This window comes from Xyrauchen texanus, chromosome 13 (assembly GCF_025860055.1).
Source record: "Xyrauchen texanus isolate HMW12.3.18 chromosome 13, RBS_HiC_50CHRs, whole genome shotgun sequence".
NCBI lineage: Eukaryota > Metazoa > Chordata > Actinopteri > Cypriniformes > Catostomidae > Xyrauchen > Xyrauchen texanus.
The window spans coordinates 19,045,667-19,071,294 of NC_068288.1; the positions used below are offsets into that span (position 1 = coordinate 19,045,667).

General features: G+C 37.0%; 1 protein-coding gene across 6 annotated transcripts in view; it reads right to left on the minus strand.

The window, feature by feature from the left end:
• LOC127653895 (bromodomain testis-specific protein-like) overlaps positions 1 to 20,221 on the minus strand; it is a 37,254-nt gene extending 17,033 nt beyond the window's left edge. The window contains exons 1-16 of one of the 6 annotated variants that reach the window (XM_052140726.1): positions 19,906 to 20,045; positions 19,690 to 19,804; positions 18,749 to 19,581; positions 17,432 to 17,725; positions 17,078 to 17,215; positions 16,847 to 16,985; positions 16,575 to 16,699; positions 10,189 to 10,554; positions 9,957 to 10,085; positions 9,621 to 9,842; positions 6,417 to 6,592; positions 5,822 to 6,099; positions 4,480 to 4,572; positions 1,881 to 2,006; positions 310 to 371; positions 16 to 163 (exon numbers count right to left, since the gene is read on the minus strand). In XM_052140726.1, coding sequence (XP_051996686.1) covers positions 16 to 163; positions 310 to 371; positions 1,881 to 2,006; positions 4,480 to 4,572; positions 5,822 to 6,099; positions 6,417 to 6,592; positions 9,621 to 9,842; positions 9,957 to 10,085; positions 10,189 to 10,554; positions 16,575 to 16,699; positions 16,847 to 16,985; positions 17,078 to 17,215; positions 17,432 to 17,629 — 2,200 coding nt within the window. In that variant the 5' untranslated portion in view covers positions 17,630 to 17,725; positions 18,749 to 19,581; positions 19,690 to 19,804; positions 19,906 to 20,045. Of the gene's footprint in view, positions 1 to 15; positions 164 to 309; positions 372 to 1,880; positions 2,007 to 4,479; positions 4,573 to 5,821; positions 6,100 to 6,416; positions 6,593 to 9,620; positions 9,843 to 9,956; positions 10,086 to 10,188; positions 10,555 to 16,574; positions 16,700 to 16,846; positions 16,986 to 17,077; positions 17,216 to 17,431; positions 17,726 to 18,748; positions 19,805 to 19,905; positions 20,046 to 20,072 lie in introns of those variants that run through there. The other 5 variants (XM_052140725.1, XM_052140728.1, XM_052140723.1 and 2 more) reach the window with 5 other exon arrangements.
• Between the last annotated feature and the right edge of the window lie 5,407 nt (positions 20,222 to 25,628).

Below are 25,628 nucleotides of genomic sequence, written 5' to 3' on the forward strand. Positions count from 1 at the left end.
GGCACTGAGTCGGACCTGAGATTGTGGTGGTGGCGTCCTCGGTAGGCTGCTTTGCTTGAGACACAAACCGGTCTTTGGAGTCTGTCTCAGAGACTGGAGGAGACTGGCAGGTCACATCAAGTAAATGGTCCTTTACCCCAGCAGCAGCTGCCTGCTGCAATGCCTGTTTGGGGAGGGGGCAATATTTCACTTTGGGAAAATCTGGCACACCATGAAGTGAAATGCTTCATGTGCCATCACCAAAGATGAATGAGTGGGCCTAGGCCACATAATGTGGGTCTTTACTATTATAAGGTTGTGTGATTTTACCTTGCTTTTAACTTTGTTGGCATGAAGATGGGCTTTGCTTTGTTTCCTCTTAGTTTTCTTTTCTGCAAGACACGTACAATGTACACTGGGGTCATTTCACTTCAGTCACGGCTGTGGGAAAGGCAAACCTAATCCCCCAAATCCCATGGGTATTCCTGCTTATTTAATTAAGATTAACTGATGTCCACTTATAAAAGAAGTCAGCGTACAATATAACATGTGTTGAAGTGCCACCTGAATTCTAGTTCCAAAACAGATTTCTTATAACAAAAATCTCTCTCTCTCTTTCTTAAAAACAATAAATTACTGATGGTAACATCAGTTTCATTAAAGCAGTCAAAATGTACATAATTTGCTAAGCATTTTTGTGATTGTGTGAACAAGGGAAAAACAATGTGAGATGACAGCAAAGAAAAACAAGACTAATCTTAAAAGTACTACAGTGGTCTATGAAAATGTTTTATTTAAAATTCTAGGTGTTAAACACCAAGGGTAATGGGTAAGCTTTATACTTATTTAGGTGAATATGTCTGCACACATTTACAAATAATGCAATGGATTTAAAGCAAGACAGATTCTTGCTTCTTAATGACAATTTTGTTTGGTCCTACCTCTCATGTTACTATGTCAATTATAATTTACAATTCATTAAATACATTACATACAACATAACGATGTATGCCTTTACAATCTTTTGTAGATTTTGTTACATATATATTTATACATAACCTATTTTCACAAAGTACAAAAGGTTAAATTACAAAAGTAATCCAACAGGAAAAAAAACACAGTAATAAATGAGAGCAGCGGTTAAAAACAAAAACCAACCATGACTCTCAACAGGTATAAAAGTACATAGCACAAACACTGCTCTTTCTGAATGAAGAGAGGCTCTCAGTTACATAGATCAAGGCAAATAAGTGTAGAAGTAAATTTGAAACCTGTATCTTTTGTGTTAGCCTTTACCACTGAGTGAATACTTTTAACATCTGTCTAAGGGTATATCAGAGAACATCAAATGAAACCCACAGCAAGAGCCAGCTGGTCTCAAACTTAAACAATAGAATAACATAAATAAGTGATTGTGATGAAACAAGAACAAAATTTCAAACATCAGAAAACAAATAAATAACAGCACCCAACAAAAAAAATAGAAAAAGTGCAAGAGAGAGAACTTAACGAGTGACAAGAATTGTTTCTTATTTGGAACCAAAAGAGCACTAATAAATATAAATATAAATATATATATGTGTGTGTGTGTGTGTGTGTGTGTGTGTGTGTGTGTAGGGACAAGCAATGAAAAACAAAAGAATACAACTTACACAAATTTTTCAAACGTTCAAAAAGTTTAATAAAACATATTGATGTAATGTTTCAAGTATTTTGTTGTCCAGTTGGTGTTATGGTGAAATAAGTAATAATCTACTGATGGGAACATGGGGTGATGTGTCCGAGTAGTTTATCATTTTTGGTTTGTTTTCAGCACCATTGGCCAGAGAGGGGGGACTCAGGCTGGCCTGAGAGACAGTGAGTGAGTAAAAGGGGTGGTAGGTAGGTGTGGAGCAGCTAACCTGAATCAGAGTCACAGCTATCAGATGAGCTAGAGTCACTACTACTGCTGTCAGAGCTAGACGAGCTGCTGCTGTCGCTCAGGCGAGATGGACGAGTCATGTCTTTAAACTCACCCTCTGATTCAACTGCACCACAGAAAGAAAAGGGAGAAAGAAACATGTAGGATAATTTTGCATCTGCACTGAAAACAATTACATAAATAGGGCTGGGCGATATGGACACTTCGGCATGTGGAGACGTGTAGGCCAGGATTCGAACCACCAACTATTAGCGATTAGTGGCCGACCACTCTACCAACTGAGCCACAGCCGCTCAGATATTCAATATATACCTTATCAGAGGAACCATTTTGTCTAAACAGCCATTGTAGCAAAGCAGAATTAATATTTCAAAGGCATTAAATGAAAATCTATTTCAAAATGATGAAGCCATGTTTCCCACTAAATGAACACAAGGGAGAGTAAAATGTAAACATTTGCGTCGATTTGCACGTTTACACTTATATTTAACAATCAATCATATATGGAGGCTTAATAAAAACGTATTTACCTTCATATATATTTCTTTGTGAATGAACAAGGTGTGTAAAAAACTATTTTTTGGAAACCAAATGAATATTGCATCATACCAAATTATTACTGTGGAACCCAGTAAAAGTTTATTATTGTAATATAATTCTGAATTATAATTATTTTCAGGATTTGATTTGTTAAAGATACATTTATATATTTTTGTCCTATTTACTTCACCCTAAACTGGGGTTTTTATTTTGACACTGCAAGTCGTGTTTATTTCATCTTCACCAGGAGCTTTGATTATGAAATGGGAAGGGCAATGTTTGTTTGACAGTTATGAGTTTCGCATCTTGTGAACCACTGTCAAACTCTCCTTTACAGTCTTTAATCTATTTGTAAATTTGTACAATAAATTAAGTAGTCACTAATATTTGGAATTGCGCGAATGCTTGAACCTGCAGTACTTCACAATGCATCGCTAAAATTATTATATTCCACAGCACTAAATCATATCTCCATTTTTATGTTATTTTGATAAATTATACAGTCCTGAAGGATCATGAAATTAGTCTTAATGAAGCACTATATGGATCTTAAAAATGGCCAAATAAAATTATGTTAACAATATTGTTGAATTTTATATCGTCAGCAAATTCATTGCGATTATATTGTGGGTATTCAATGCATCGTCCAGCCCTACTTATAAATCTAATGACATTGCACTTAAACTTCTTGAACATTTTATCGGACCATTTGTATTTTTACCTTTCATTATAATAAACAAACATTTAATCATATTCCACATGAACACAATGTTTTCGACAGGGAGGTTTAAAGGAATAGTTCAACCAACAAATTTCAATTCTCTCATCAATTACTCACCCTCATGCCATCCCAGATGTGTATGACTTTCTTCTGCTGAACACAAAGATTTTTGAAAGAATATCTCAGCTGTTGGTCCTCACAATGCAAGTAAATGGTGTCCAGAACTCTGGTCCAAATATTAAATAAAGGCCTCATAGCAATCCATATGACTTACATAGTTTAATCCATGTCTTCTGAAGCGATCCAACCGGTTTTGGGTGACAGACTAAAATGTTATATATTTTTCACTATAAATCTTGCAGTCTCCTTGGCGATCGTGATTTCAAGCTCGATTATAAGGCTGCAACTAACAATTATTTTAATAATCAATTAGTCTAATGATTATTAGAACAATTATTCGACTATTATTGCAAAGATGAATCATTAGTTCTTAACCGATTATACAGCTTGTGGCCCGACTTAAAAGGTTGAATTAAACATGCTTACTAACAATAAAGAGGAAAAATCGTCTTTTAAAAATACCTCTAAATGACATTCTCTCAATTAACGGGAAATTAACAAATATTAAACATTTAATTCAGTAAAGAAATTCAATGCAAAAAATCCTATTTTAATCAAGTTTTTTCTCTTGTTTTCCAATTTAAAATTATCTAAAAACAAAATACATTTACTTATATTTAGACTTGCTTTAAGAGAATGTACCTTAAATATACATTAAGTGTATTTTGTATACAAGTGTATTTTTTTTACTTTGTTATAATTCTGCAAGTGCAGTAAAGACAAAATATAGTTATATTCAAGGTCCTCTAAAAGCAAGTCTATATATTTTATATGCTGCTTCTCAGGTGAATGCATCTTTATTTTTTTTGGATTTTTAGATATTTTAAAATTTGCATTTTTATTAGTATATTCAACATTCTCAACCATGCCCGCTTAATACAACTAGATTAGAATGTGATGGCTCGCAACTTATTCAATTATAACATATGCGCCACTGTGTTTTTTTTTTTTATAAGAAATTAAATTTTTTTTAAAGTCACATTTGGGATGGCATGAGGGTGAGTAAATGTTAAGAGAATTACATTTTTTGGGTGAACTTTCACTTTAATATAATTTAAACGATTAACAAAAATGTGCAATGTACCTATTCCACTATATTTACTTCAACACACACACACACACAAAAATAATTGCATAGTTCAAATGACTGCAAGTATTACACATTCATTAGTTAATAAGAACAACAACAGCTACTTACTCTTGGCCTTTTTATTGGAGATTGGTTCCACAGTTGTGTTTTGTAGCTCTTTCTCAGTGTCTTTGTTTCTAGACTTCTTTTGTAGCTTTATACCTGAAAGGAAAAAACATTTACCCAACTTAACTTTTAGCAACAGGTTTTCCCTATTTTACATTAAATTTAAATTCTTGAAATTTGGTAGAAATCAGTTCCTAAATTAGCATCAAATTAAAATATTATTTCATGTATTTCAGGCATTGCTAATCTACACAATCCTAAAATGACTGTAAAAATTACAAAAACGCACCGATCAGCCACAATATTAAAACCAACTGCCTAATATTGTGTATGTCCCCTTCGTGCGGCCAAAACAGCACCAACCCACATTTCAGAATAGCATTCCGAGATGCTATTCTTCCCTCCGCAGTTGCACAGAGCAGTTATCGGCGTTACCATAGACTTCGTCAGTTCAAACCAGTCTGGCCATTCTCTGATGACCTCTCTCATCAACAAGGCATTTCCATCCACAGAACCCCACTAACCCAAGCGGAGTGATACACACACACACAGCAAAGCATGTGTGAAACCGTCAGTGCTCATGAAACGTCTCTCACCAATCAGATTCGAGGACCGGAACGTGTGTGTGTGCGCTTTTATAAAATGATTAGCTTTAAATTTCTGCCTTAAACCCTCCAAAAATTGGCCACATTCACTTTCATTGTGCTTCATGTAACCTCAGTTTTTTCTTTTTCTTTTTTTTTTTTTTTTAAGAAGAGGAACGAGTCAAAATATTTTTTTGTGGTAATAAACATTATAATATAAATGCTGTCGATTGAGCTTAACTTCTATTGAACCCGGGATATTCCTTTAAGGCAAAGTATATTTGATTTGCTGCATGCTGCAACACCTCACATAGTACGCATTGCAATTTCATCATCAGCGCAGTCAGCGCAGACCGTCCATGGAGTTGACAGTACTAAAGAGTATCACAAAGCAGTCAGTGCATGTGTGCCACACGGGTCCATACAGGCTCACAGTAATAAGAATACCTTGAAAGGCTAGAATGCTCAACCGTGCACGAAATGCAATTGCACACAGAAAGATGAAGTACACCCTATAGTGAGGTGGTTCTCAAAGTGTGGGCATTGAAATGGGACGAGGGGGAGGGCATTGACATTCACAGTCACCTCATCCCTCATTTTTGTGTTTCATATATGACAAAAAGTAGAAAAATATGCATTTTATCTTTTAAAAGCATCATTTCTTTTTATTGTAAACATTATTTGTTTTCCAATCAGGTTATGGGGGGAGATTTAACATCTCTTAAATCTCATATTTAAGAGATGTTAATAGTGTTACTCACGGTCTGTTTCTTTTGGTTTCTTCCGAAGGCATGTCATGATGTACCACTCCAGAGCTCGAAGCGTTGAAGGTTTGAGCATCTCAAAATCGATCTCAATCTCCTCAGGGTCCGTGTCCTTGAGGAGAGGCTCTCTCGCCTTGATAATTTGCACTACTTTGCCGAGCTTGTCTCCTGGAAGCTTGTTAATGTCCAGGCTCAGTCTCCGTTTCTCCTCATAAGACATGGGCAAAGCATTAATCTCATCTTCAGAATCATATGCTCTGCTCTCCTTGTTCCGCCTGAGGACAAAGGTAGTGTGATTTTGATTTCTCCGAGAATAATGTGCATTATAAAACTGAAGCCAGATACGTTTAGGTTGGAATGGCCAGGGATCTCTTCATATAAATGATTTATCGCCAATTACAATTTTTACGATAGATTTTTTCTTTTCTTTTATGATGCATCAAGAACTGTGATCCATTGAATGTGTCTTTTTGGTATAAGCAGGAAAGACTTGAAAGCTTGTTCCTATAAAGCTTGCCTGAATTTAAATAAAATGTAAATTTGAACAAGGCATTTTAAAATCTGTGCGCACACAGACAAAATATTTGCCTACCCTGATGACTTGTTGCTGTTGGACCTCTTCTGTATTTTTGCTGGTTTCTTCATTTCTTCACCTTTTCGCTTTGACTCTCTCACCTTCTTTCTCTTCTTCTTGGACTTCTCTCTTATCTTTGGTTTTAGGAGAGGTGTTTGGGTCAGTAACTGCAGCTGCTCTCGCACTGCTTTCAGCTGATGAGAAATGTGAGAAGTGGAATCACACAAGACTACACTAACTGAAACGTTGACATGTGTAGGGTTGTCACAATACTATAATAATGTCTCTATACTTGGAAGCACATATAACTTGTCTCAGCAAGAGGTCACAATGTTAAACTGCCAAACAAAGTGTTTAAAAAATGAACCAAATTCATAAATATAATAAATATCAAATGAAAGTTAGAGATCTGTAAGATATCAAACTATTATAAAGTAAACTTAAAATAATATTTTCCATACACAAATAAAAAAGCCAATCAAAGCGGTGTCCTCACTTTAAGTCAATTCTGTCAGAAAATGTCATGGTCAGCTCTGAGTACCCCTTTCACACTTCCTGCTCATGGATGCAACAACAGGACACGTGGCCTACCAAGTCTAAAAAAAATTTAATATCTTGGAAAAGCCCCGACCAAGTATTGAGTGCATAAATTAACGTACTTTTCAGAGGGTTGACATTTCAGTAATATAATTTCTTCATAATATTTTGCGATTCTGGATTTTTGATTTCCATCAAAACCGTTATCAAGATTACAACAAAAAAAGGCTTCAAATATTTTGAACCTTTCCACGATATTAATATTTTTTTTTAGAAGCACCTGTATAGGTTTTTTATGATATTTTAAACAATGTATAAGTCTCTGCAGTCACAGCTTCAACATATCAACTCAGTCATTCCCATTGTGATAATTTCTGTCAGAATAGTGGTATCAAGTTTGGCATTTGAGTTAAGGATATAGAGGCAGCTTTAACAGAGGAAAAAAAACAAAATGGCTCTAGTGTACAACACATGGTTAAGATGGAAAAATATTCAAGGTAACACTTTATAATAACTACACGGTATAAAGCATTTGTAAAGCATTAGTTTATAGTCAACTGATCATTTATAAACTATTGTTCCTACATTAATAAGCTACATACAAATATTTTTTTATATTTCACTGTAGCAAATTATTTATTATTGTTTAATAAAGTTAATTTATAGGCAGTTTGATTTTTTTTTAACATGAACAAGGCATGAATTCATAGTAAATAAAGAAATTATATATTAAATTAATTGCATTTACATTCAAATGTAATTGTTATAATGGTTTCTGTTTTAGTAACATTAGAAATGTTTTAGGCATTCCACTTAAGCACCTGCATGTCAGAGCATCTTAAAAGCAAACAACCTGGCAATATCTTTAATGCATCCTTTATTAAAGTTAAAATAATAAGGACGTGCATCAAACTACAAAAATGGCATTTCTTTGTGCGGTCAGCGGCACATCTATGAGTCACGTGAAGGGGGCGAGATTGAAACTGCACCCGACTGAGGCACCCTCTGGCGCGGGGATGCCCGTCCCTCGTGCGCATTTGCTGTAGCTAGATAAATAAAGTGATGGATTGCGACTTATTGAATCATAATATACTGTAGCCAGTGTGTCACGTGTGTATCTTATTGTGAAGTAAATTGGCGATACGCAACTCTAAGATGGAGTTTGTTTTTGTGAAAATATAAGGTGAGAGAGTTTAGTCTTAGCCCATTAAACACTGCAACAAAGTTTTTGATCAGTCTTTGATCAGCCTTTTTTTGGCTTGTTTTCCAAAAATTATATCTAAAACTCCTTTAAAACAATGTACATTTACATTAGTAGCTATACTGCAGAAGAAGAATTGTTACTGGAGAATGTTGAATACAATATTTAAATATTTTTTAAATATCTAAAAACAGCCCAAAACATTTACCAGAGATGCAACATGTACGATAATTAGACATGCGTTTAGAGAATATGTGGAAAACAAGACAAAAACTCTTTGATTACGATAGTTTTTTTGCTGTGAATTATTACTGAATTAAAATTTATAAAAAATATATTTTTTAATTCTTCTTGGAATTCAGTAAATTTCATTTAGAGACATTTTTAAAAGATAGTTTGTCCTCTTTATTGTTAATAAGCATGTTTAATTCAACCTTTAAAGTCTAGGCACAAGCTGAAAAGTCGGTTAAGCTAACCGACTAATCATTGCAATAATCAACCAAATAGTTGAATAATCGTTCTAATAATCGATTAGTCGATTATCAAAACAAATGTTAGTTGCAGCCCTAATACAATCTAATGCTTTACAAATACATTATACCACGTGGTTATTATAAATTGTTACCATATTCAATTGTCAACTCAGTCAGAATTTCCAGAACAGTATGAAAGAAAAAAAAAAAGAAAATAAAACAATATATAAGTATAGAATGTGCACTTAACTCCTTTACTGAAGACCATTATTTGATAATTAAAGACTTTATACTCTCGTTGGATGGATCAAATTAAAATGGCATGCTTTTTAGTGTGTCTGACGGAGTTGACACAGATTACAGTAAAATGTACGTTATGAAATGAATAAATGTAAATTCAGACTAAATTTGTATCTCTTTTTTTTTTAAACCCTAACCGTTCCCTTACAAGGTATGTTAGCTAAAACATTTGATGACAAATTTATCCATTTCAAAATAATTTAGTATTAAAAAATTAAAATGTAAAACATATTTTGTCCCTTATCTCAAGAATCAGTGAATTAATTACAAATGTAATATTATTGTACAAAATTAATTACATTTATTCACATTCATGCAGCATTGGAGGTACACCATTTTTTAACTGTCTGCCCATTCACATAGGTGTCAGATGCAGGTCTTTGGGTGTCTTTTATTCTCATATCAGTGTTTCACATCACAAGCAATGCATTTGAAACCAGTGAGCGAAGATAAAGAACAACATTTCTTAACTCTGTTGGGCAGAGTCTGAGCTGCAAATTCCACTAAACGAGTTAAGCCACTACAATCTGTCAATTTTGCTACTGTTCATAAACCAGCAATAGTGGTACAGTTTGAAAAACACTGTGGTATCACCAGTATTTTGAAGCTTGAGTGTCTTGGTGTACTGTGGAACTGGTGTACCGTGCAAAACTATCTACAAGATAGTATCTACAAGGTAACTCAAATATCTGCAGCAGTGAGGTATCTTACCTGTTCCTCCAGGCTGGCGAGTCTCCGAGCCCGCTCTTCTTCATTCTCCTCCTCAGAGTCTGAGGAGTTGTCTGATGGAGAAGACGATTCGTTGTCGCTGCTCTCAGAGCTGGACGGACTGTCTGCTCTCTCTAATTTCCCTTTCATTCTGTTAGGACCAGGAACTGAGGCGGAGTACCTCGGCTCATCAGGTATCTTCGAGAAGAGGGACTCAAAAACATCCTGGGTAAAAGAAACCAACACAAACCCTGTCAGAAAATCTCTATTTACAAGCAGGGCATATTACAAAATACAAAATGAGACAACTAAAGGCTTCTTAACAACCCACTCACACACCTGGAGTTTCCTGGCCATGGTCACTACCTCATGGGTAGGTGGATTGTATTTGTAGCAGTTTGAGAACATAAGCCGCATATCTGCAGCAAATTGTAATGCATCCGTGTACTCGCGAGATTCAATTTTTTTCTGTTAAGAATAAAAACACGTGCAAATTACATATCACAATAATAGTGAACAAAGATTATCCAGTTACATTCACAATGTTTTTTTTTTTTTTTTAAACACTTACTCTGATTGTACCAAGATCCATGGGTTGATGAATGATTTCACGATAATCAAGAAGGCCCAGTGCCTCCGCATCCACAGGTTTATAAAAGGGCCAGGCGTATGCTGTATGCTTTTTGGCAAACATCTCTTTCAGGATGGCATTGCAGTATTTAAGTCTCTCTGACAGTTTGGTCCTTCTGCCAACCTGATGCTGTAGTGGTAACTCAGGAAGGTCTTTACAGGGGGGTTTGATAGGTCGGCTGCTGCCTCGTCTGGAGAATAACTTCAGGACTTTTGGTTCTGTTATGCAAGTGGATGACTCTGAGCTAGTGATGGAAGATGCCATAAGGGTTGTAGTGTCTGCTTTCCTTTTCAAACCATTTTTCAACTAAAGGAAATGGAGATACATGAATTCAGAATGGTTAAAATACTGTGTCAGTGATTCCCATCCTTTTTGCCACTAGCACCCATACTGCACCATCAGTAAGGCTCAAGTACCTCTTCTTCGACACAAAACAAAAGATGTGTACCAAAGACTAAATAACAAGTAACATTCTCATTAATATTGATTATTTTTGAGAACGAGTACTGAGAATTCATTTTTGGTACCTGCCGATACAGAGTTCTTTTCTGAACTCCATAATCAAACGTTTACTTACATTTTATCATTAAAATGGTGTTTAAACAAAAGCATGAATTAAAACTTTAATCAAATTAAAATATAACTATTTCAACATAATATTGTATTCTTTTTTTAATCAAATAAAGTGCTTGTATAAAGAACCTCACAGCACAATCCAAAATACAACATTGGAGTAATATTGTCAAATAAAGTACTGCAAAACAGAGCATCACAGATGTTACATACTGCTCAAGTATAATACAAGTAATACTGATTATTATTATTATTATTATTATTATTATTAGTAGTAGTAGTAGTATAACACTGAATATTACACAATTTTACAGTAGTAAAAGTAATTTACTTAAAGTAATACTTTTTCCCCAATAAATATAGCTTTATTTTGACAGCTTTTATTTTGAAAGGTTTGTGTTGTTTTGACCAAGGAGCTCTGAAGTTATGATGATAGTTTCCCACTCTAGAAATGCCAGTCACTACATGACTGAAAATGATAATTAAACCGCAAAAGGCAGCTATTTAATTAAATATGTACTCTGTATGTGCCTCGCGCTACAACGTGAATCAGCACTCCGTTTACTGTCATCTGCTTCAAACAGAGCGTGCAATGCTCATGATTGTGTTTTCCCTGTAGGAGAATTGGGAGCTTTAAAAAGCTCAGAGCAGCCGGAATCAGCACAACACTGTCTCCCCACATTCATAAGCGCTAGCATTTGAATTACATGCAAACTATATATTGAGCTCATTAATTCACAGCTTTTGTGGTTAAATAATCTCACTAGGATATAACGTGATTTTAATTTGTAGGCTGAATGTTAAAAGTAATGACATTTGTATGTCAGGTTTTTGGTATCTGAGCATTTTTCCAAGTACGAGTACCAGTACAAGAGCGTGGTATCGGACCATAGTAAGATCTATTGACATCCCTTTATCAATACCCATTAAGGCAGGGCATTAATATAGATTTCCAAATTCTATTCCAATTCACAAGCTCCCGATTCAATTCTGATTAATTTGGATACATTTCAGTTATAAATGTACATTTTGCTAACACATGAAAGAAATTCTCTCTCAGCTAATGCTGTTAATTATATTTCCATGGTAAAGCTGATCATGCCTGCTTGCTGCAAACGAGCAGCACCTGATCGCCATTAGTTCCCAAGCTATATCTACCTCCCTATGTTTTGTGTTCGTTGCTCAATTTTTTGAGTCCTGTTGCTTACCACGTTCTCCCTCTGCCATATTTTATCCTATATCATGTTCTGTGTATTGGTTACCAGTCTGCACTGTGTGCGCCGGGATTGTGATTACCATCCTGCCTGTTGCCTTGCCTCCTTTGACGTTTCCCCCCCGAGTTTCTTCTCAGCGATACCTCACTGCACTAGATCTCCTCTACACGATCACTACGCACACAAGCCTTCAGACACACCATCTTTCTCCACGCTGCAGTCGGTGCCGGGTGCCTCTCGAAGCTTTACCAGCCTAGCTGTGTTTATTAAATAAACTGTTCATTGTTCTCCACACTTGGAACTTGTCACCTTTCCTGGCAGAACAATTGAGCTAGAATGAATCCGGCAGAGCAGACTGACATGCGTGCTGCACTCGCTCCACAGGGAGCGTTTCTAGGTCACCAGCATGACTAGATCTCTGCTTGGAGCAACCACCTGAAGCAGAATCAATGCAGATTGAGAGGACATGCTTATCTCGGAAAGAGACAGCGGCAAAAGCGCATCTCCTCTAAGCAAAAATCCCACACAATGACCTGTTCTCCCAGCCGCAGCACAGATCGACTATGCACACGTTTCCACCCTGGTTGACTCTGGAGCGGAAGGAACTTAACTGATGCTGCCACAGCTTCCAGGTGGCATATTCTGGTGGTAAAGTTGGCCGAACCCATTATGGCGTACTCCTTTAGCTGCTCATCCCTGTCGACAGTCACCTATTCTACAGAGCTGCTCACCCTCATCACTGGAAACCAGCAACTTGCCATTCTACTGGTCCACTCTCCCTCTGCACCGGTGGTACTAGGGTATCCTTGGTTGGTAACACACAATCCATATTTTGACTGATTAACAAATTATCTTCTAGCCTGGAGTCCCTTTCGTCTCTCCCATTGTCTTAACTCTGCCATCACTTCTGTCCATTCTTATGTGTATTTTCAGGATGAACCAGCAGATTTATCCAGTGTACCCGTGGCATACCATGATCTGGGGCCGGTGTTCAGTCAGTTTCATGCCACGACACTTCCTCCTCATCACCCGTACGATTGCGCAATTGATGTAAACCCTAGGACTTCTCTACAAGGTTGGTAGAGATTCATGAATAAATATACTACTGATTCTCTGGCAGCCAGTCTCATCTGCCCTTCCACTTCTCTTCTTCCTCTGCAGGGGCGGGGTTCTTCTTGGGGAAGAAGGATGGCTCGCTTAGACCCTGCATAGATTATCGGGAGCTGAATGATATCACGGTAAAGAATTGCTATCCTTTGCTGTTGATGTCTTCGACTTTCAAACTCTTGCAGGGGGCGTCCGTCGTTACAAAGTTGGACCTACGCAATGCTTACAACCTGATTCAGATCATAAAGGGGGATTAGTGGAAGACAGCCTTTAACACCCAATTGAATTTTTGGTTATGCCCTTTGGATTGGTCATCACTCCAGCTGTCTTCCAGGGGTTCGTGAATGACGTGCTTCGGGAAATGGTCGATCGATTAGTTTATTTAGACAATATTCTGATTTTCTCCCAGAATATGGTGTACTTCAGTGACCGCTAGAGAACTGACTGTTTGTTAAGGAGGAGAAGTCTGAGGGAGTGCGCATGTACCCTGCTAAAGTAGTTTCTGATTGACCATCCACATAATCCTGCAAGTCCTTACAAAAGGTTTATAGGGTTCACCAATTTTTACTGACACTTCAGAGATTTCAGACATCGGCTGAGGAAATGTTTTTCCTAATTAAAAGAGAGGTTTACCACCGCTACCATTCTAACTACTCCTGACCGGTCACATCAGTTCATAATGGAGGTGGATGCGTCATAGGTCAGGGTTGGTGCTGTCCTGTCTCAGTGCTCTCCTTCGGACAGGATGGTGCATCAGTGTGCTTTTTTCAACCGCACAGTCTGTCCCCAGGTGAACGGAATTACGACATCAGTAATAGGGAGTTGTTGGCTGTCAAATTGGCCTTGGGCGAGTGGCGTCACTGGTTAAGAGTACCTTTCGTAATCTAGACTGACAATAAGAACTTAAGAGTATATCCACGGTGCTAAACGTCTGAACTCCAGACAGGCCCAATGGGCACCGTTTTTCACCCGGTTCGACCTTCATCCTACCGTCCAGGCTCCAAGAACATCAAGCCCGATGCCCTTTTCCGGTGTTTTGAAGTCGGGACCTTCACCACCCTTCTGGACCCCATCCTCCCCACCTCCTGGGTGGTGGGTATCGTGTCCTGGGACGTGGAGTCTAAAGTCCGTTCCATGCTGCGTAACACCACCTCTCCCGCCAGATGCCCAACGGGTCTGTTATTCATGCTGTGATCATTATGGACAAACGTTCTCCGATGGGGCCACTCAAACGTCGCCAGTCCACCAGGGGCTGCTCATACTCCGGTACCCATTAGACAGCAATTCTGGTGGCCATTGCTAGTGCAGGACATTCATAGTTACGTTTCCTCCTCCCGTCTAAGCCGCTAACATGTCTTCCCGTCAGCCTCCGGCCGGGCTCCTCCGACTGCTGTCAGTCCCCTCGAGACCCTGGGCTCACATTGCCATAGACTTTGTTCCCGGTCTCACCCCTTCCCATAGCAACACGGTCATAATGACCACGGTGGACCGTTTTTCAAAGGCGGCCTCCCGGTCAATGTGGTTTCTGACAGGGGACCCCAGTTTGTGTCACGGTTTTGGGCAGAATTCTGCCGACAGCTGGGGGCTAATGTAAGTCTGTTCTCTGGGTTCCATCCACAGACTAGTGGGCAGGTGGAGCAGGTGAACCAAGAACTTGACGTCACTTCCCGTAATAAGTTTTCTTGGGAGCTCTCATTTAGCCTGGGTTGAGTATACCCACAATTCCTCTCCGTTGTTATCTATGGGGCTATCACCCTTCCAGTGTTGACTAGGTTACCAGCCCCCTCTGTTCCCTGCCCACGGTCCCATCCACACACCTTCATCCAACGGTGCCATCGCACCTGGCGAATAGCCAGAGAAGTCCTCCGGACTGGCACTCATATTAAGAAAACAGCAGATCACCACCATTCTGAACCTCAAGCTTACGTCTGCGGGCAGAAGGTCTGATTGTCTACCAAAACATTCCTATCTGACACTGTTCATACTTTAACCTGGATTAATAATTAATTCTGGGTATTCATGTTCTAATTTTTAACACCGTACATTCGTAAACCTCACAGGTTAACATTCTTATTTGCATATATGCAGTGTCGATAACAATGATTGTGAATACAGCTAGCAACGTACATGCAACCCGTCAATGGAGACGATCTGCTCTTCTGTGGAAATATTGCCAAGCAATTCAGCTCTGTCTCTCGTCTTCAAAGCAGTGTAAAAACCCTTTTGTGTGAGTCAATTTAAGGGCTAATTCACTTATAAACGAAAATTGTCAATTTACTAACCCAAATGTTGTTCCAACCAAATGCCTTTCTTCCGTGGAACACAATATCATGTAAAATGGATTCAATGAAAGCTAACATTCTGCCTTAAGCCATATTCAGACAGGATTAGTTTTCTAAACAACGTATGAGTTGCAATTATTACTATATAACATCTGTGATTTCATGTACCGTTTCGGACGGGACTAAGATCTCAGATTATTACAGAGGTGAGAGTGTCTGTTTTCTAGATGTGTGTGTAACAGAAGGTTGAACACATTGAATTAATTTAGGTGATAAATAACTTCTTTTTAACTTATCTTATTTAAAATTACTTTTCATTAAAAAAAACAATTTAAAAAAATAATTTATTGATTTCATTGTAATTAATTATACATAATAAATTACTTAAGTTATTTTAAAATATTTTTAAAATAAGATTATAGAAGTGGCTGCTTGTATTAAAACCCAATGACATAAACAATACTTATCTATGAATTATATATAATTACAATATTTCATACTTGAACTCAGAAATTAAGGTGAGTATCTTACCTAAAGATGATATTACAGTGACCAGTCTTAGCAGTTTCTGTGATTTTGCTCTCCTTGATTTTATTTTTCAGATTTTGTTCGTTGGATGGCAAAAATAATCGACATAAATTTTGAAAGGTGCACAGCAGGTAGAAGATTGGCGTGCATATATACGATCTTTATGGTAATACATGTAGTTCAAAATACATTAAGCATTGTGAAAATTCAATATCAGCAAATCACAGACATTCTCAGAGGACCCTTGAGCTAGTCGAAAAACAGTAGGCAATTTGCTCTGGAATTTTTATAGAGGTTGTGTGAGAAGAAAAAAACAATTGTCAGATTCGGACAGGATTAAAATCACAAAGTACGTCTGTGAAATAAATTTCCCTAACCTCCTCAGGGAAAAATAGTCCCATCTGAATATGGCATAACATCCCCTTTTGAGTTTAATTGAAGGAAAAAAGGGAGAAAAAAAAAAAAAAAAAGGAATTTGGATATGAAACAATATGGTGTAAAAGACCACATTTTCATTTGTATACTACTATTTTCATCCCTTTTAAGATACGGTCACTGTGCTAACGTATTACTACATAAATTCATAAATCAAAAATTCCTCGGTAGTGTAAGTGGAACTGACTTTGGCTGTGAGATGAGCAGACAAGGGGGCAGAGGGAATTGTGTGGAGAGCATCAGGAGGGATGACCGTCACAGTCTGCTGGAAGACCACCTCAGACACTGGGGACTGTGGCCTCATCTTTAGCCCTGCAAAAATGTACACTTGATTTTCTCTTTCAAATACCAAGCATACACTCACATTAGAAAAACTAAGTTTACTCTTATATAGCATGTAAAAATCTTTTAAATATTATTTTAAGACCATGTAAACAGGATTGAAAAGGCCTTCATTACCTGCTGGCCTCCTCCCTCCTTTGACAGGAGCTTTATTGGTCAGAGCAGAGATCTCACACTCATCCTGAGGCATCTGTGCCACCTTCTCCAGGAAAAGCTTCTCAAGATCTTGTGCCATCAGAACAATATCATCTCCTGGCTGGAAACAAAGAATGTATGAGACCAAACTTTGCTTAATAAACCTTAAATTGATGCAACATTTCAAAAAATGAGAGCGGAGTGAGTTCTCACCCGATTATACACATAACAGTTTGTGAACATGGTGTTGAAGTCTTCAACACACTCCATTGCCTTCCTGTAATAATTGTTCTCAAGGCGCCTTTTAATGGTGCTCAAGTCCATTGGGTTCTTGATGATTGTATAATAGTCCTAAATTGAAAGAGAAAATGCTGAGATTATCAAAAGCCGTGAGGAATATTTTAAAAACCAAAATGTGCACTGCATGCCTTAATGCAAACATGTAAATGCTGCTAGATTCACTTCCATTTGATTTATTACTTTGTATATGCCTTTAATTAAAAGCAAAGGTTTAACCTCATACTTTTAAGGTAGGACACAAAAGGTTCCTTGGACTTGGAGACTTACTGGCAAATTAAGTCTGACAGCATCAACAGGATGTCTAAAGGGCCAGGAAAAGTCATGTCTCCACAGGGCCTTAATCACCACCTTCTCTAGATACTGCAGCTGGTTGGTGAGGCGTCCAGGCTTCTTGGGGTTCTTGTACTCCGGGGGAGGGGGATTACCATTCATGATGAAATTAAGAGGGGGTTTGGCATCAGACATGGTCAAGACTGATCCAGGGAATGAAGGGTGTGGAAAGGGGTTTTGCTGTTACGTCTAGGCAGCTCAGCGTGCATTACACTTCCACTGCCTGCGCCACTGTAAACAGGAAGAGCATTGTCAACATCCTCATCCCATTCTGTACTGCTGTTTTTAGCTTGTTTAATGCAATCAGAAAAAGCAGCACAGCCTGTCTGCACCCCACACGCCCATTTGAGTAAACGCCGATTCATTTGATGTTATTTTGTGACAATTCAAAATGTAAATAATGTCATCAAGAGAACTACAGTACTTTGTAAATTAAAATGGAAATCATAGTTGATCAAAAATAACAGCGGATCAGTACGTTTATGGTATGCACTGTCCGCCGTTGTGCAATGCACGAACAAAAGAGCTCTTTTCAGTGCCACTGCGGATTTTATGTATCCCAATTTACCATAAAATAAAAAGGCATAAGGAAAATTGCCTGCCAAACATTATTTTAAAACAACTTTGAAAATACTGACATCTGGCCTCAAAAACTACAAATAAAAACAAAATGCAAGTCAACGTTCTTCATCACTGCATTTTCAAAATATAAAACAGATCTAGATGGCCATTACATCACGCGTTCAATCTGGTAGTATTTGAGTCGTTAAAAAAAATAAAAAGAGAAAAAAAAAAGTACTCATTCATTTAGGACAAGTACGTCAACACTTTTCCACTACATTGCAAGAATATCTTTAAAGAAGCAATTCATGTAATAAATTGGGACTTGGCGTTAAAAAAAAAAAAAAAAACACATTTGTCAAAGAAATAACGTGATTTCGCAAAATTGTCACAGGGCAAGCCGTACTCTGCACAACTGCAGGTTATGGCTAATCCAGGTTTTATAATTAACCTACACCACTTACCACAAACTAAATGATCATCCTTGGCTCTGTGAAATGTGTTATCACATTTTTTTTTTTTTTTTACAAGTTACAATGATCTTTCGGTGTACTTTATTAAAAACAGTTTTACAAGAATATAGAAATACCACGAGGATTTACAAAATGATGTGTACAAGAAAAACAATTGGATTAAAAAAAGTCAAATTTTATTTGTAATCTATAACAAAATCATCAGTTTACAATTACACACTTGTATACGAATGATTGAGGTGTCCATTTCACCGACAGTCCACTTGAAAGAAAAGAAACAGAAGTACAAAACGAATTTTATTTTCTACCAAAGTTTACAATTCGTATTTACAAAAAGCTACGACGTTGTGACAATTTATACTTGTTTAGTGTGGTATATTGCATGCAAGTTTTTCAAATTTCGAGATATTTCTAGCACACACACGAGTTAGATAAAAACAAAAATGACATCTAACTCGGACACAACCATCACCAAAATCATGTTGAAATAAAACTCAATCCTATATTTTCTGTGGATAAGGGACTTCTAAAAATATATCGTCTTTGCACAATCCACGGCCATGCGTTAAGTAAACCTCATGAACTCTGCTGGATGACGCAATCCCATCTTCCGTCATAATATGAACGACACAGAAGTGTCGGCACTGCTTAAACAATTCCTTTAATGGGCATGTTGACATTGTGCAAGCACAAATACACAATTCCGTTGTTAAAATTAAACAAATGACCAATCAGTCCATTTACATGAGTTCCCCCATTAATCGTACAAGTAAGCCTTGAGCCACAAAATGTCGCCCGGCTAGCTTTAGCACACTAGCCACATTACCCCGCCCTGTGTGATGCTGACAATGAGCTCAGAAACTGTCCCTCCCATTACCAATCCGCCAGCTAAATTAAGCCAGCTCAACCTGGACTCAAAATGTTACCTTTCCGTCTCTGGCACAAACAAAGTTTAAACTGGCGAACTGAGACAGACGTTGCAGTGCCGGAGGAGCTCTGCTGGAAAACGTCACCAACCGAGAAGTCTTGATGATTTGCGCCCGGAAGAAACATCTAAGAAAACATTTTCAGGATTTTTTGTAATCTACTTTTCAACGCCAACAGAACAAACTAACACAGCATATATGCGTTTTAAATCAACCTATTTCTTATAATAGTTACTCATCAATGGCGGACGTCTCTCACGGCAACCGCCTGGTATTTATACCCTCTTGCTGAGAGCGCGTAATCCAATTGGACGAGACACCTCACGTGCTCCCTCATTCGTCCTCGCGCCCTAAACAATTAGACAAGTACTGCATTAAAGATGTGTCGTCGAAACGTGATTTGACATAAAGTTTTTTTGGTGTTTTAAAGGGTTGTATGAGAGTTACACACATTTTATTTATACGACAAGCGGAAGAACACACATAAAAAAAAAACATAAGAGTATTTTTAAAAGTGCGACATAACTGGTCTCCGGACATCACATGACCATTCTAGACCATTCTAGAACATTCTGTCGATCGCTCGGGTCCTCTCTTTAATGTCTGTTAAATTATTACATTGTGTCTCTTTTCCGTGGCTTTGGCTGTCAGCTTCTGGCGAGCGATGGACGACGGTCATCTCTGCAGCTTCAAAATTATCTCAAAGAGAACTAACTATATATGCTACGATAGAGAACTGCAGTGCAGAGAGTACAGGCGAGGATCATCAGACACGCGTGCGCTCTTTCTGTTCAATGATTGGCCATTATTTGGCGCTCGACTGACGCTGTGCTCTTGTTTATTGTTAGAATCTCATTATGTAAAAAGTAAAACAAAAAATAAAAACACTAAAACAAATTTTTAAGAAGTTGCAATTTATGTAAACGATTACATCTGGTAGTTTTATTATTACCATTGTTGTCACTTGCACAAAGTACTTCTTTCTGTTTCGTTGTGGTATTTAATAATGTAAAGAAAAAAAAAGTGCGCTCAATTAAAAATAAAATCTCTAAACATGACTGTTTTTTTGTTTTGTTTTCTGGTTTTATTCGTGCTAGTGATTAATTATGTTTCGTGGATGTGCATGGTAGATAAAACCAGGCGGGTAAACGTATCTTTAAAAAAATAAAATAATAATACAACGATTTGTATACTCATTTATGTGTAAATGTCCCTATAAGATATAATGACTATAAACGAAAGAGCTCTTAAGTGTATAAAAAATGAATGATTAGTCCACTTATTCTGTAACCTGATTTGAAACAAACTTTCCATAAGAGGGCAGCATAAGCCCAATTTTGGTTATAATTTATTTTTGAAATTATTATTCTTTGCAGTTTTGTTGTACAAAACTTGAGAATTATTTACGAATGACCTCAAAACTACTGAAGAGGCCAACAAATATAACTGCACGTGCCAAAAGGTTTAGCAGTGGCCTCTACATACATTGATTATATAAATATTTAGCGAGAGCTATAGGCTATGACATGTCATATGTGTTGATTCACATAGTCATGTTTATTTTTGTTATCCTTATTTTAGTCTTTAAACTAACTTCAAGGGAAATCTATTAGCTGGTGTAGACAAAAATCCCCTGTGGCTGTTCAGACTTCAGACAAATGTCTCAATCATGCCATGTGTCTTCCAAGATCAAGAGGTCAGTGCCCAGCAATTCACATGGGTCACTTCTCATATGTGAGGAAGTGTTCTATAGAAAAACACTTTCACAGTTACAGATCTAGGAAGACCAGGACATGACCAATAATGGAGAAGGGATAGATAGGGCTATCTAGCTATTACACATGCAGAATACTTGATGAATATCCACCTGTTTAAAATAACCTCAGATGTTACAACCCTCATCTACTGTGCCACAACCACATCTCAACTGTGTACATTCCTCAACTGTGTACATTGCTCATACCCTTCTCCAAGGCCACACAAATCTAATGATGTGTATTTTGCCAAGTAATATCTTCAACTGGCTGGTGGGATGCTTTGACCTACAGCATCTAGTCTGTGTACATTTTAAAATGAGTGTACTAACTGTACTTAGGAATTAATGTGAAACATTTCCTGCATTCAGTAGTGACAGCTTCCATTATAAAGGCAGTATGCACTAAATTTGATGAAATTAGGCTACATTTAAAAAAACTAAAATCTTCAATAGTGTTGGTGGTTTTCTTTCTGCATAGATTGATTTCCACTTCTTTTTATAAAGAAAACAATTTATTAAAAAGATCACAAATGCAAGTGAAACAAAGAAAATCAAAGAATGAGAGGACGGGATTCACGTTCAGGACTAGATTTCATCGCATCTCTTGCTCCATCTGTGCAGACACTTTGAGTAGGCCTGGTGTGAGGCATACATATGCATGAGAAGAGAAATATGACATAAAGCCTTCGAGTACATCTTTATTGACACTAAAAAGCAGCATATCAATGTTTTCAAGAAGACAGCAAGAAGCTCCAAAACAAAGTTTTCTGTCTTGCAAGGGTGCTGTCTCATTAGTGGCAAATCACAAGTCTGACATTTACACTCTAAGCAGCGGTAAAGCATTTCCATTTCCTTTGGACTGAAGCAGAACATTTCAGTCAGTCAACATAAGTCTGTTTGTTCAGTGAGACAAGCTAGGAGAGGAGGCGATGGTAGAATGAAAAAATTAAAATAATAATAATTATATATATATATATATATATATATATATATATATATATATATATATATATATATATATATATATATATATATATAACAACTAATACACACAAACATGCATCCATGCACAAGTTTTGCAAACAGTCATACTTTTTGGCATGATTTTGGTATAATTGTCCTTCTAAATTTAAAACAATTCAATCCACTTGATCTATTGAACATTATGTGACTGAGGCAACATTTTTGCTAAACAATATTATGTGCTTCATTACATGTTTCAGTGACACTATATGTATAAATGACTGTATGTTTAAATTACATTTTAAAGGTGTAATATTATATGGACCAATTTCTATGTGAATGAGTTGTTTAAAATATTAGTTGTGATGCACCTAGAAGAAAAAGTAAAAAAATATATTTTGAATATTGTACACACAATTAAATCTTTCTTGACTGTTAATTGTTAAAGATTTGTTATTAATTAGTGAATCCCAAAAAAGGAATACTCTTTGATAAATGGTGTGCCCCTGAAGGCCAGGTGTTTGTTCATTTAGATGTCCAGGAGAAGGCCAGTCCAAAGTCAGGTCGGCATGTCTTTTGCCTTGAATCAAATCAGTTGGCAATGACAGAGTGATAACCATATTGCATAAATCATTCAACAGATAAAACTCATTATACAGAAAATCTGATTTATTTTTATGATATCAGGAAAGCTCTGGTCAGTCTCAAGAATATAATGAGAATTGTGGAATATAATAAGAGCAAAATGATGGCTTCCGAGAGCATTTGTATAGATCATTTTAAGGGTCAAGATACTATGTTTTGAGATTTGACATTCAGTGGTGAAATATGACATTCTGTCTTTTCTATGGTGCCTTGATGTAGATACCACACAGAATATGACACAGTGTATAATGACACTTGTGACCTCACCTCATAGATTTGTAAACACTTTTTTCTTTTTAAGGCTGATGTCATATTATTCATGGAAGTGTTTAAAACTGGAATGCTGATTAGGTGAAACATCCCACACACATGAACACATGACAGGGGTTTGAAATGAATACAAATATTTAACCTTATAATAACTTTCATTGATAAACATGATATAATGTTGAACAGATCACCAGTTCAATTACATTCCAAATAGAAATATTTTGAAAATGTACAGGATAAATCAAAAGTTAATCGTTTATTCTAACTTTTTGAATTTACATTAACTGATATCAGGGCTGTTTATGAGCATATGGGGGCCCTAAGCAAAATCCCTTCCACTCTTAGAAGAAAAGGTTTCATATAGAACCCAAAAGAGCCTTTTTTTTCTAAGAGTGTACTTTGAGACCCCACAGCATGAACAACAACACAACAATACACTTTTTTAAACAAATCTGAATATATTAACCACACAAAACACAAAAAATAAATAAAAATAAAATAACATTAAATTAGCATTAACAATAAATTAACAATAAATAGCTACAAATTAACACAGAAAAGGCCAACTGCTTTTTTTCCATAAAATGTGTCTATAAACAGGCTGTAACAATGTTTTATACAAGTAGTTGCAATATTTTTAGCAATTTCAAGTCAAAAAGGCCTGTGTAAATTGTGGAAATCTGCAATACCCAGAGAGTTATCAAAATAACAGTACATACATATCTGTGTTTGAAGTGATAAAAAAAAAATGCATTTGTTAAAGGGATTGTTCATCCAGAAATTAAAATTCTCTTATTATTTACTCACCCTGATGATATCCCAGGTGTGTATGATTTTCTTTCTTCACCAGAACACATTAAAAGAAAATTAGAAAAAATAACTTAGCTCAGTAGGTCCTTGAAATGCAAGTGAATTGTGATCCAATGTTTGAAGCTCCAAAAATCTCAGACAGTCAGCATAAACATCCTCCATACGACACCAGCGGTTAAATTGATGTCTTCTAAAGGGACACAATTGCTTTTGGTGCGAAAAAAATAAATATTTAAGTACTTTTTTAACTCTAAATTATGCTTCCGGTCAGAAGCGGTACGCGCGTGTGGTGTAATCACATTTGCATTTGAAAAACGCGAGAACTGATGCCTGTGAGTCACAGCCGAATGAGCAGTGCTGTTTACAACTGGGAGGAACGCTGTACAGAAGCTTAGTTGATTTGGTTTAGATCAGTTTTTATCCGTTTCTTTACTCACAATGGTGCGTTTGTGTGCTTATCCTGATGTCTCAACCAAGAGGAGAATGTGAGATTACGTCCATATCATGGCAACGGTAATGCATCACATGAGAGACCGTGGGATCTCCACCCTTTAGTGAAGTTTACCGGAAGCCATGGTTTGGAGTTAAAAAGTACATAAATATGTTTTTTTGCACCCAAAGCGATCATGGTAAATGGTCTGCACTTATATAGCGCCTTTTTAACCTTAGCGGTATTCAAAGCGCTTTACACTGCGTCACATTCACCCAATCACACTCAGATTCATACAACAATGATGGCAGAACTGCCATGCAAGACGCTAGCCTGCCATTGGGAGCACTATGGTGTTCAGTGTCTTGCCCAAGGACACTTCGGCATGTGGAGTCATGTGGGCTGGCATTCGAACCGCCAACCCTGCGATTAGTGGACAACCAGCTCTACCAACTGAGCCACAGCTGCCCCTAATCATGTCACTTTAGAAGACATTAACAGCTGGAACCCTATGGATGACGTTTATGCTGACTGTCTGTTTTTTGGAGCTTCAAATATCGAATCACCATCCAATTGCATTTTAAGGACCTACTGAGCTTTCTTCAAATGTGTTCTGGTGAAGAAAGAAAGTCATACACACCTGGGATATAATGAGGGTGAGTAAATAATGATAGAATTTTCATTTTTGGTGAACTACTCCTTTAATGGTAATTTCTTGGGGACACTGTAGGTTATTAAGATCCCAACTGGAAGTAAAGAAGATTCATAAGTTCATATATTCTATGTAACATCGCCATACAAAAACAAGAGAAATATCATACAAATAGATGAAAGACTTTCTTCTTTATGCAGATGTTAGGTATGTGAGTCAAAATAGCTGTAACAGTGTGCCAAAATGGCTTAATAGCTTGAACATCCTGCAATGTGACAGTAGTGCACTACAGTGTGCCATGTTATACTCAGTCAGTTTTCTATGACCTCACAAGTGACTGCATGGAATATTTGTAGGATACTATTAAAATTAGATTGGTCACACCACTGGAGCAGTGTTGGGTAAGTTACTTTAAAAAGTAATTAATTACTAATTACATCTTCTACATTGTAATTAGATTACTGCACTAATTACTCTGTCTGAAAAGTAATTGCATTACTTTTTACTAATTACTTTCTAAAATCCTTCTCAACCACGACCAGATGAAAAATACTAGGATAGGCATGAAATTGGTCGGTCAATTTAGGTGGCCTTAACTACTGTACTAACATTAAATACATACAAGATATATGTTTTACTGTGTAACTA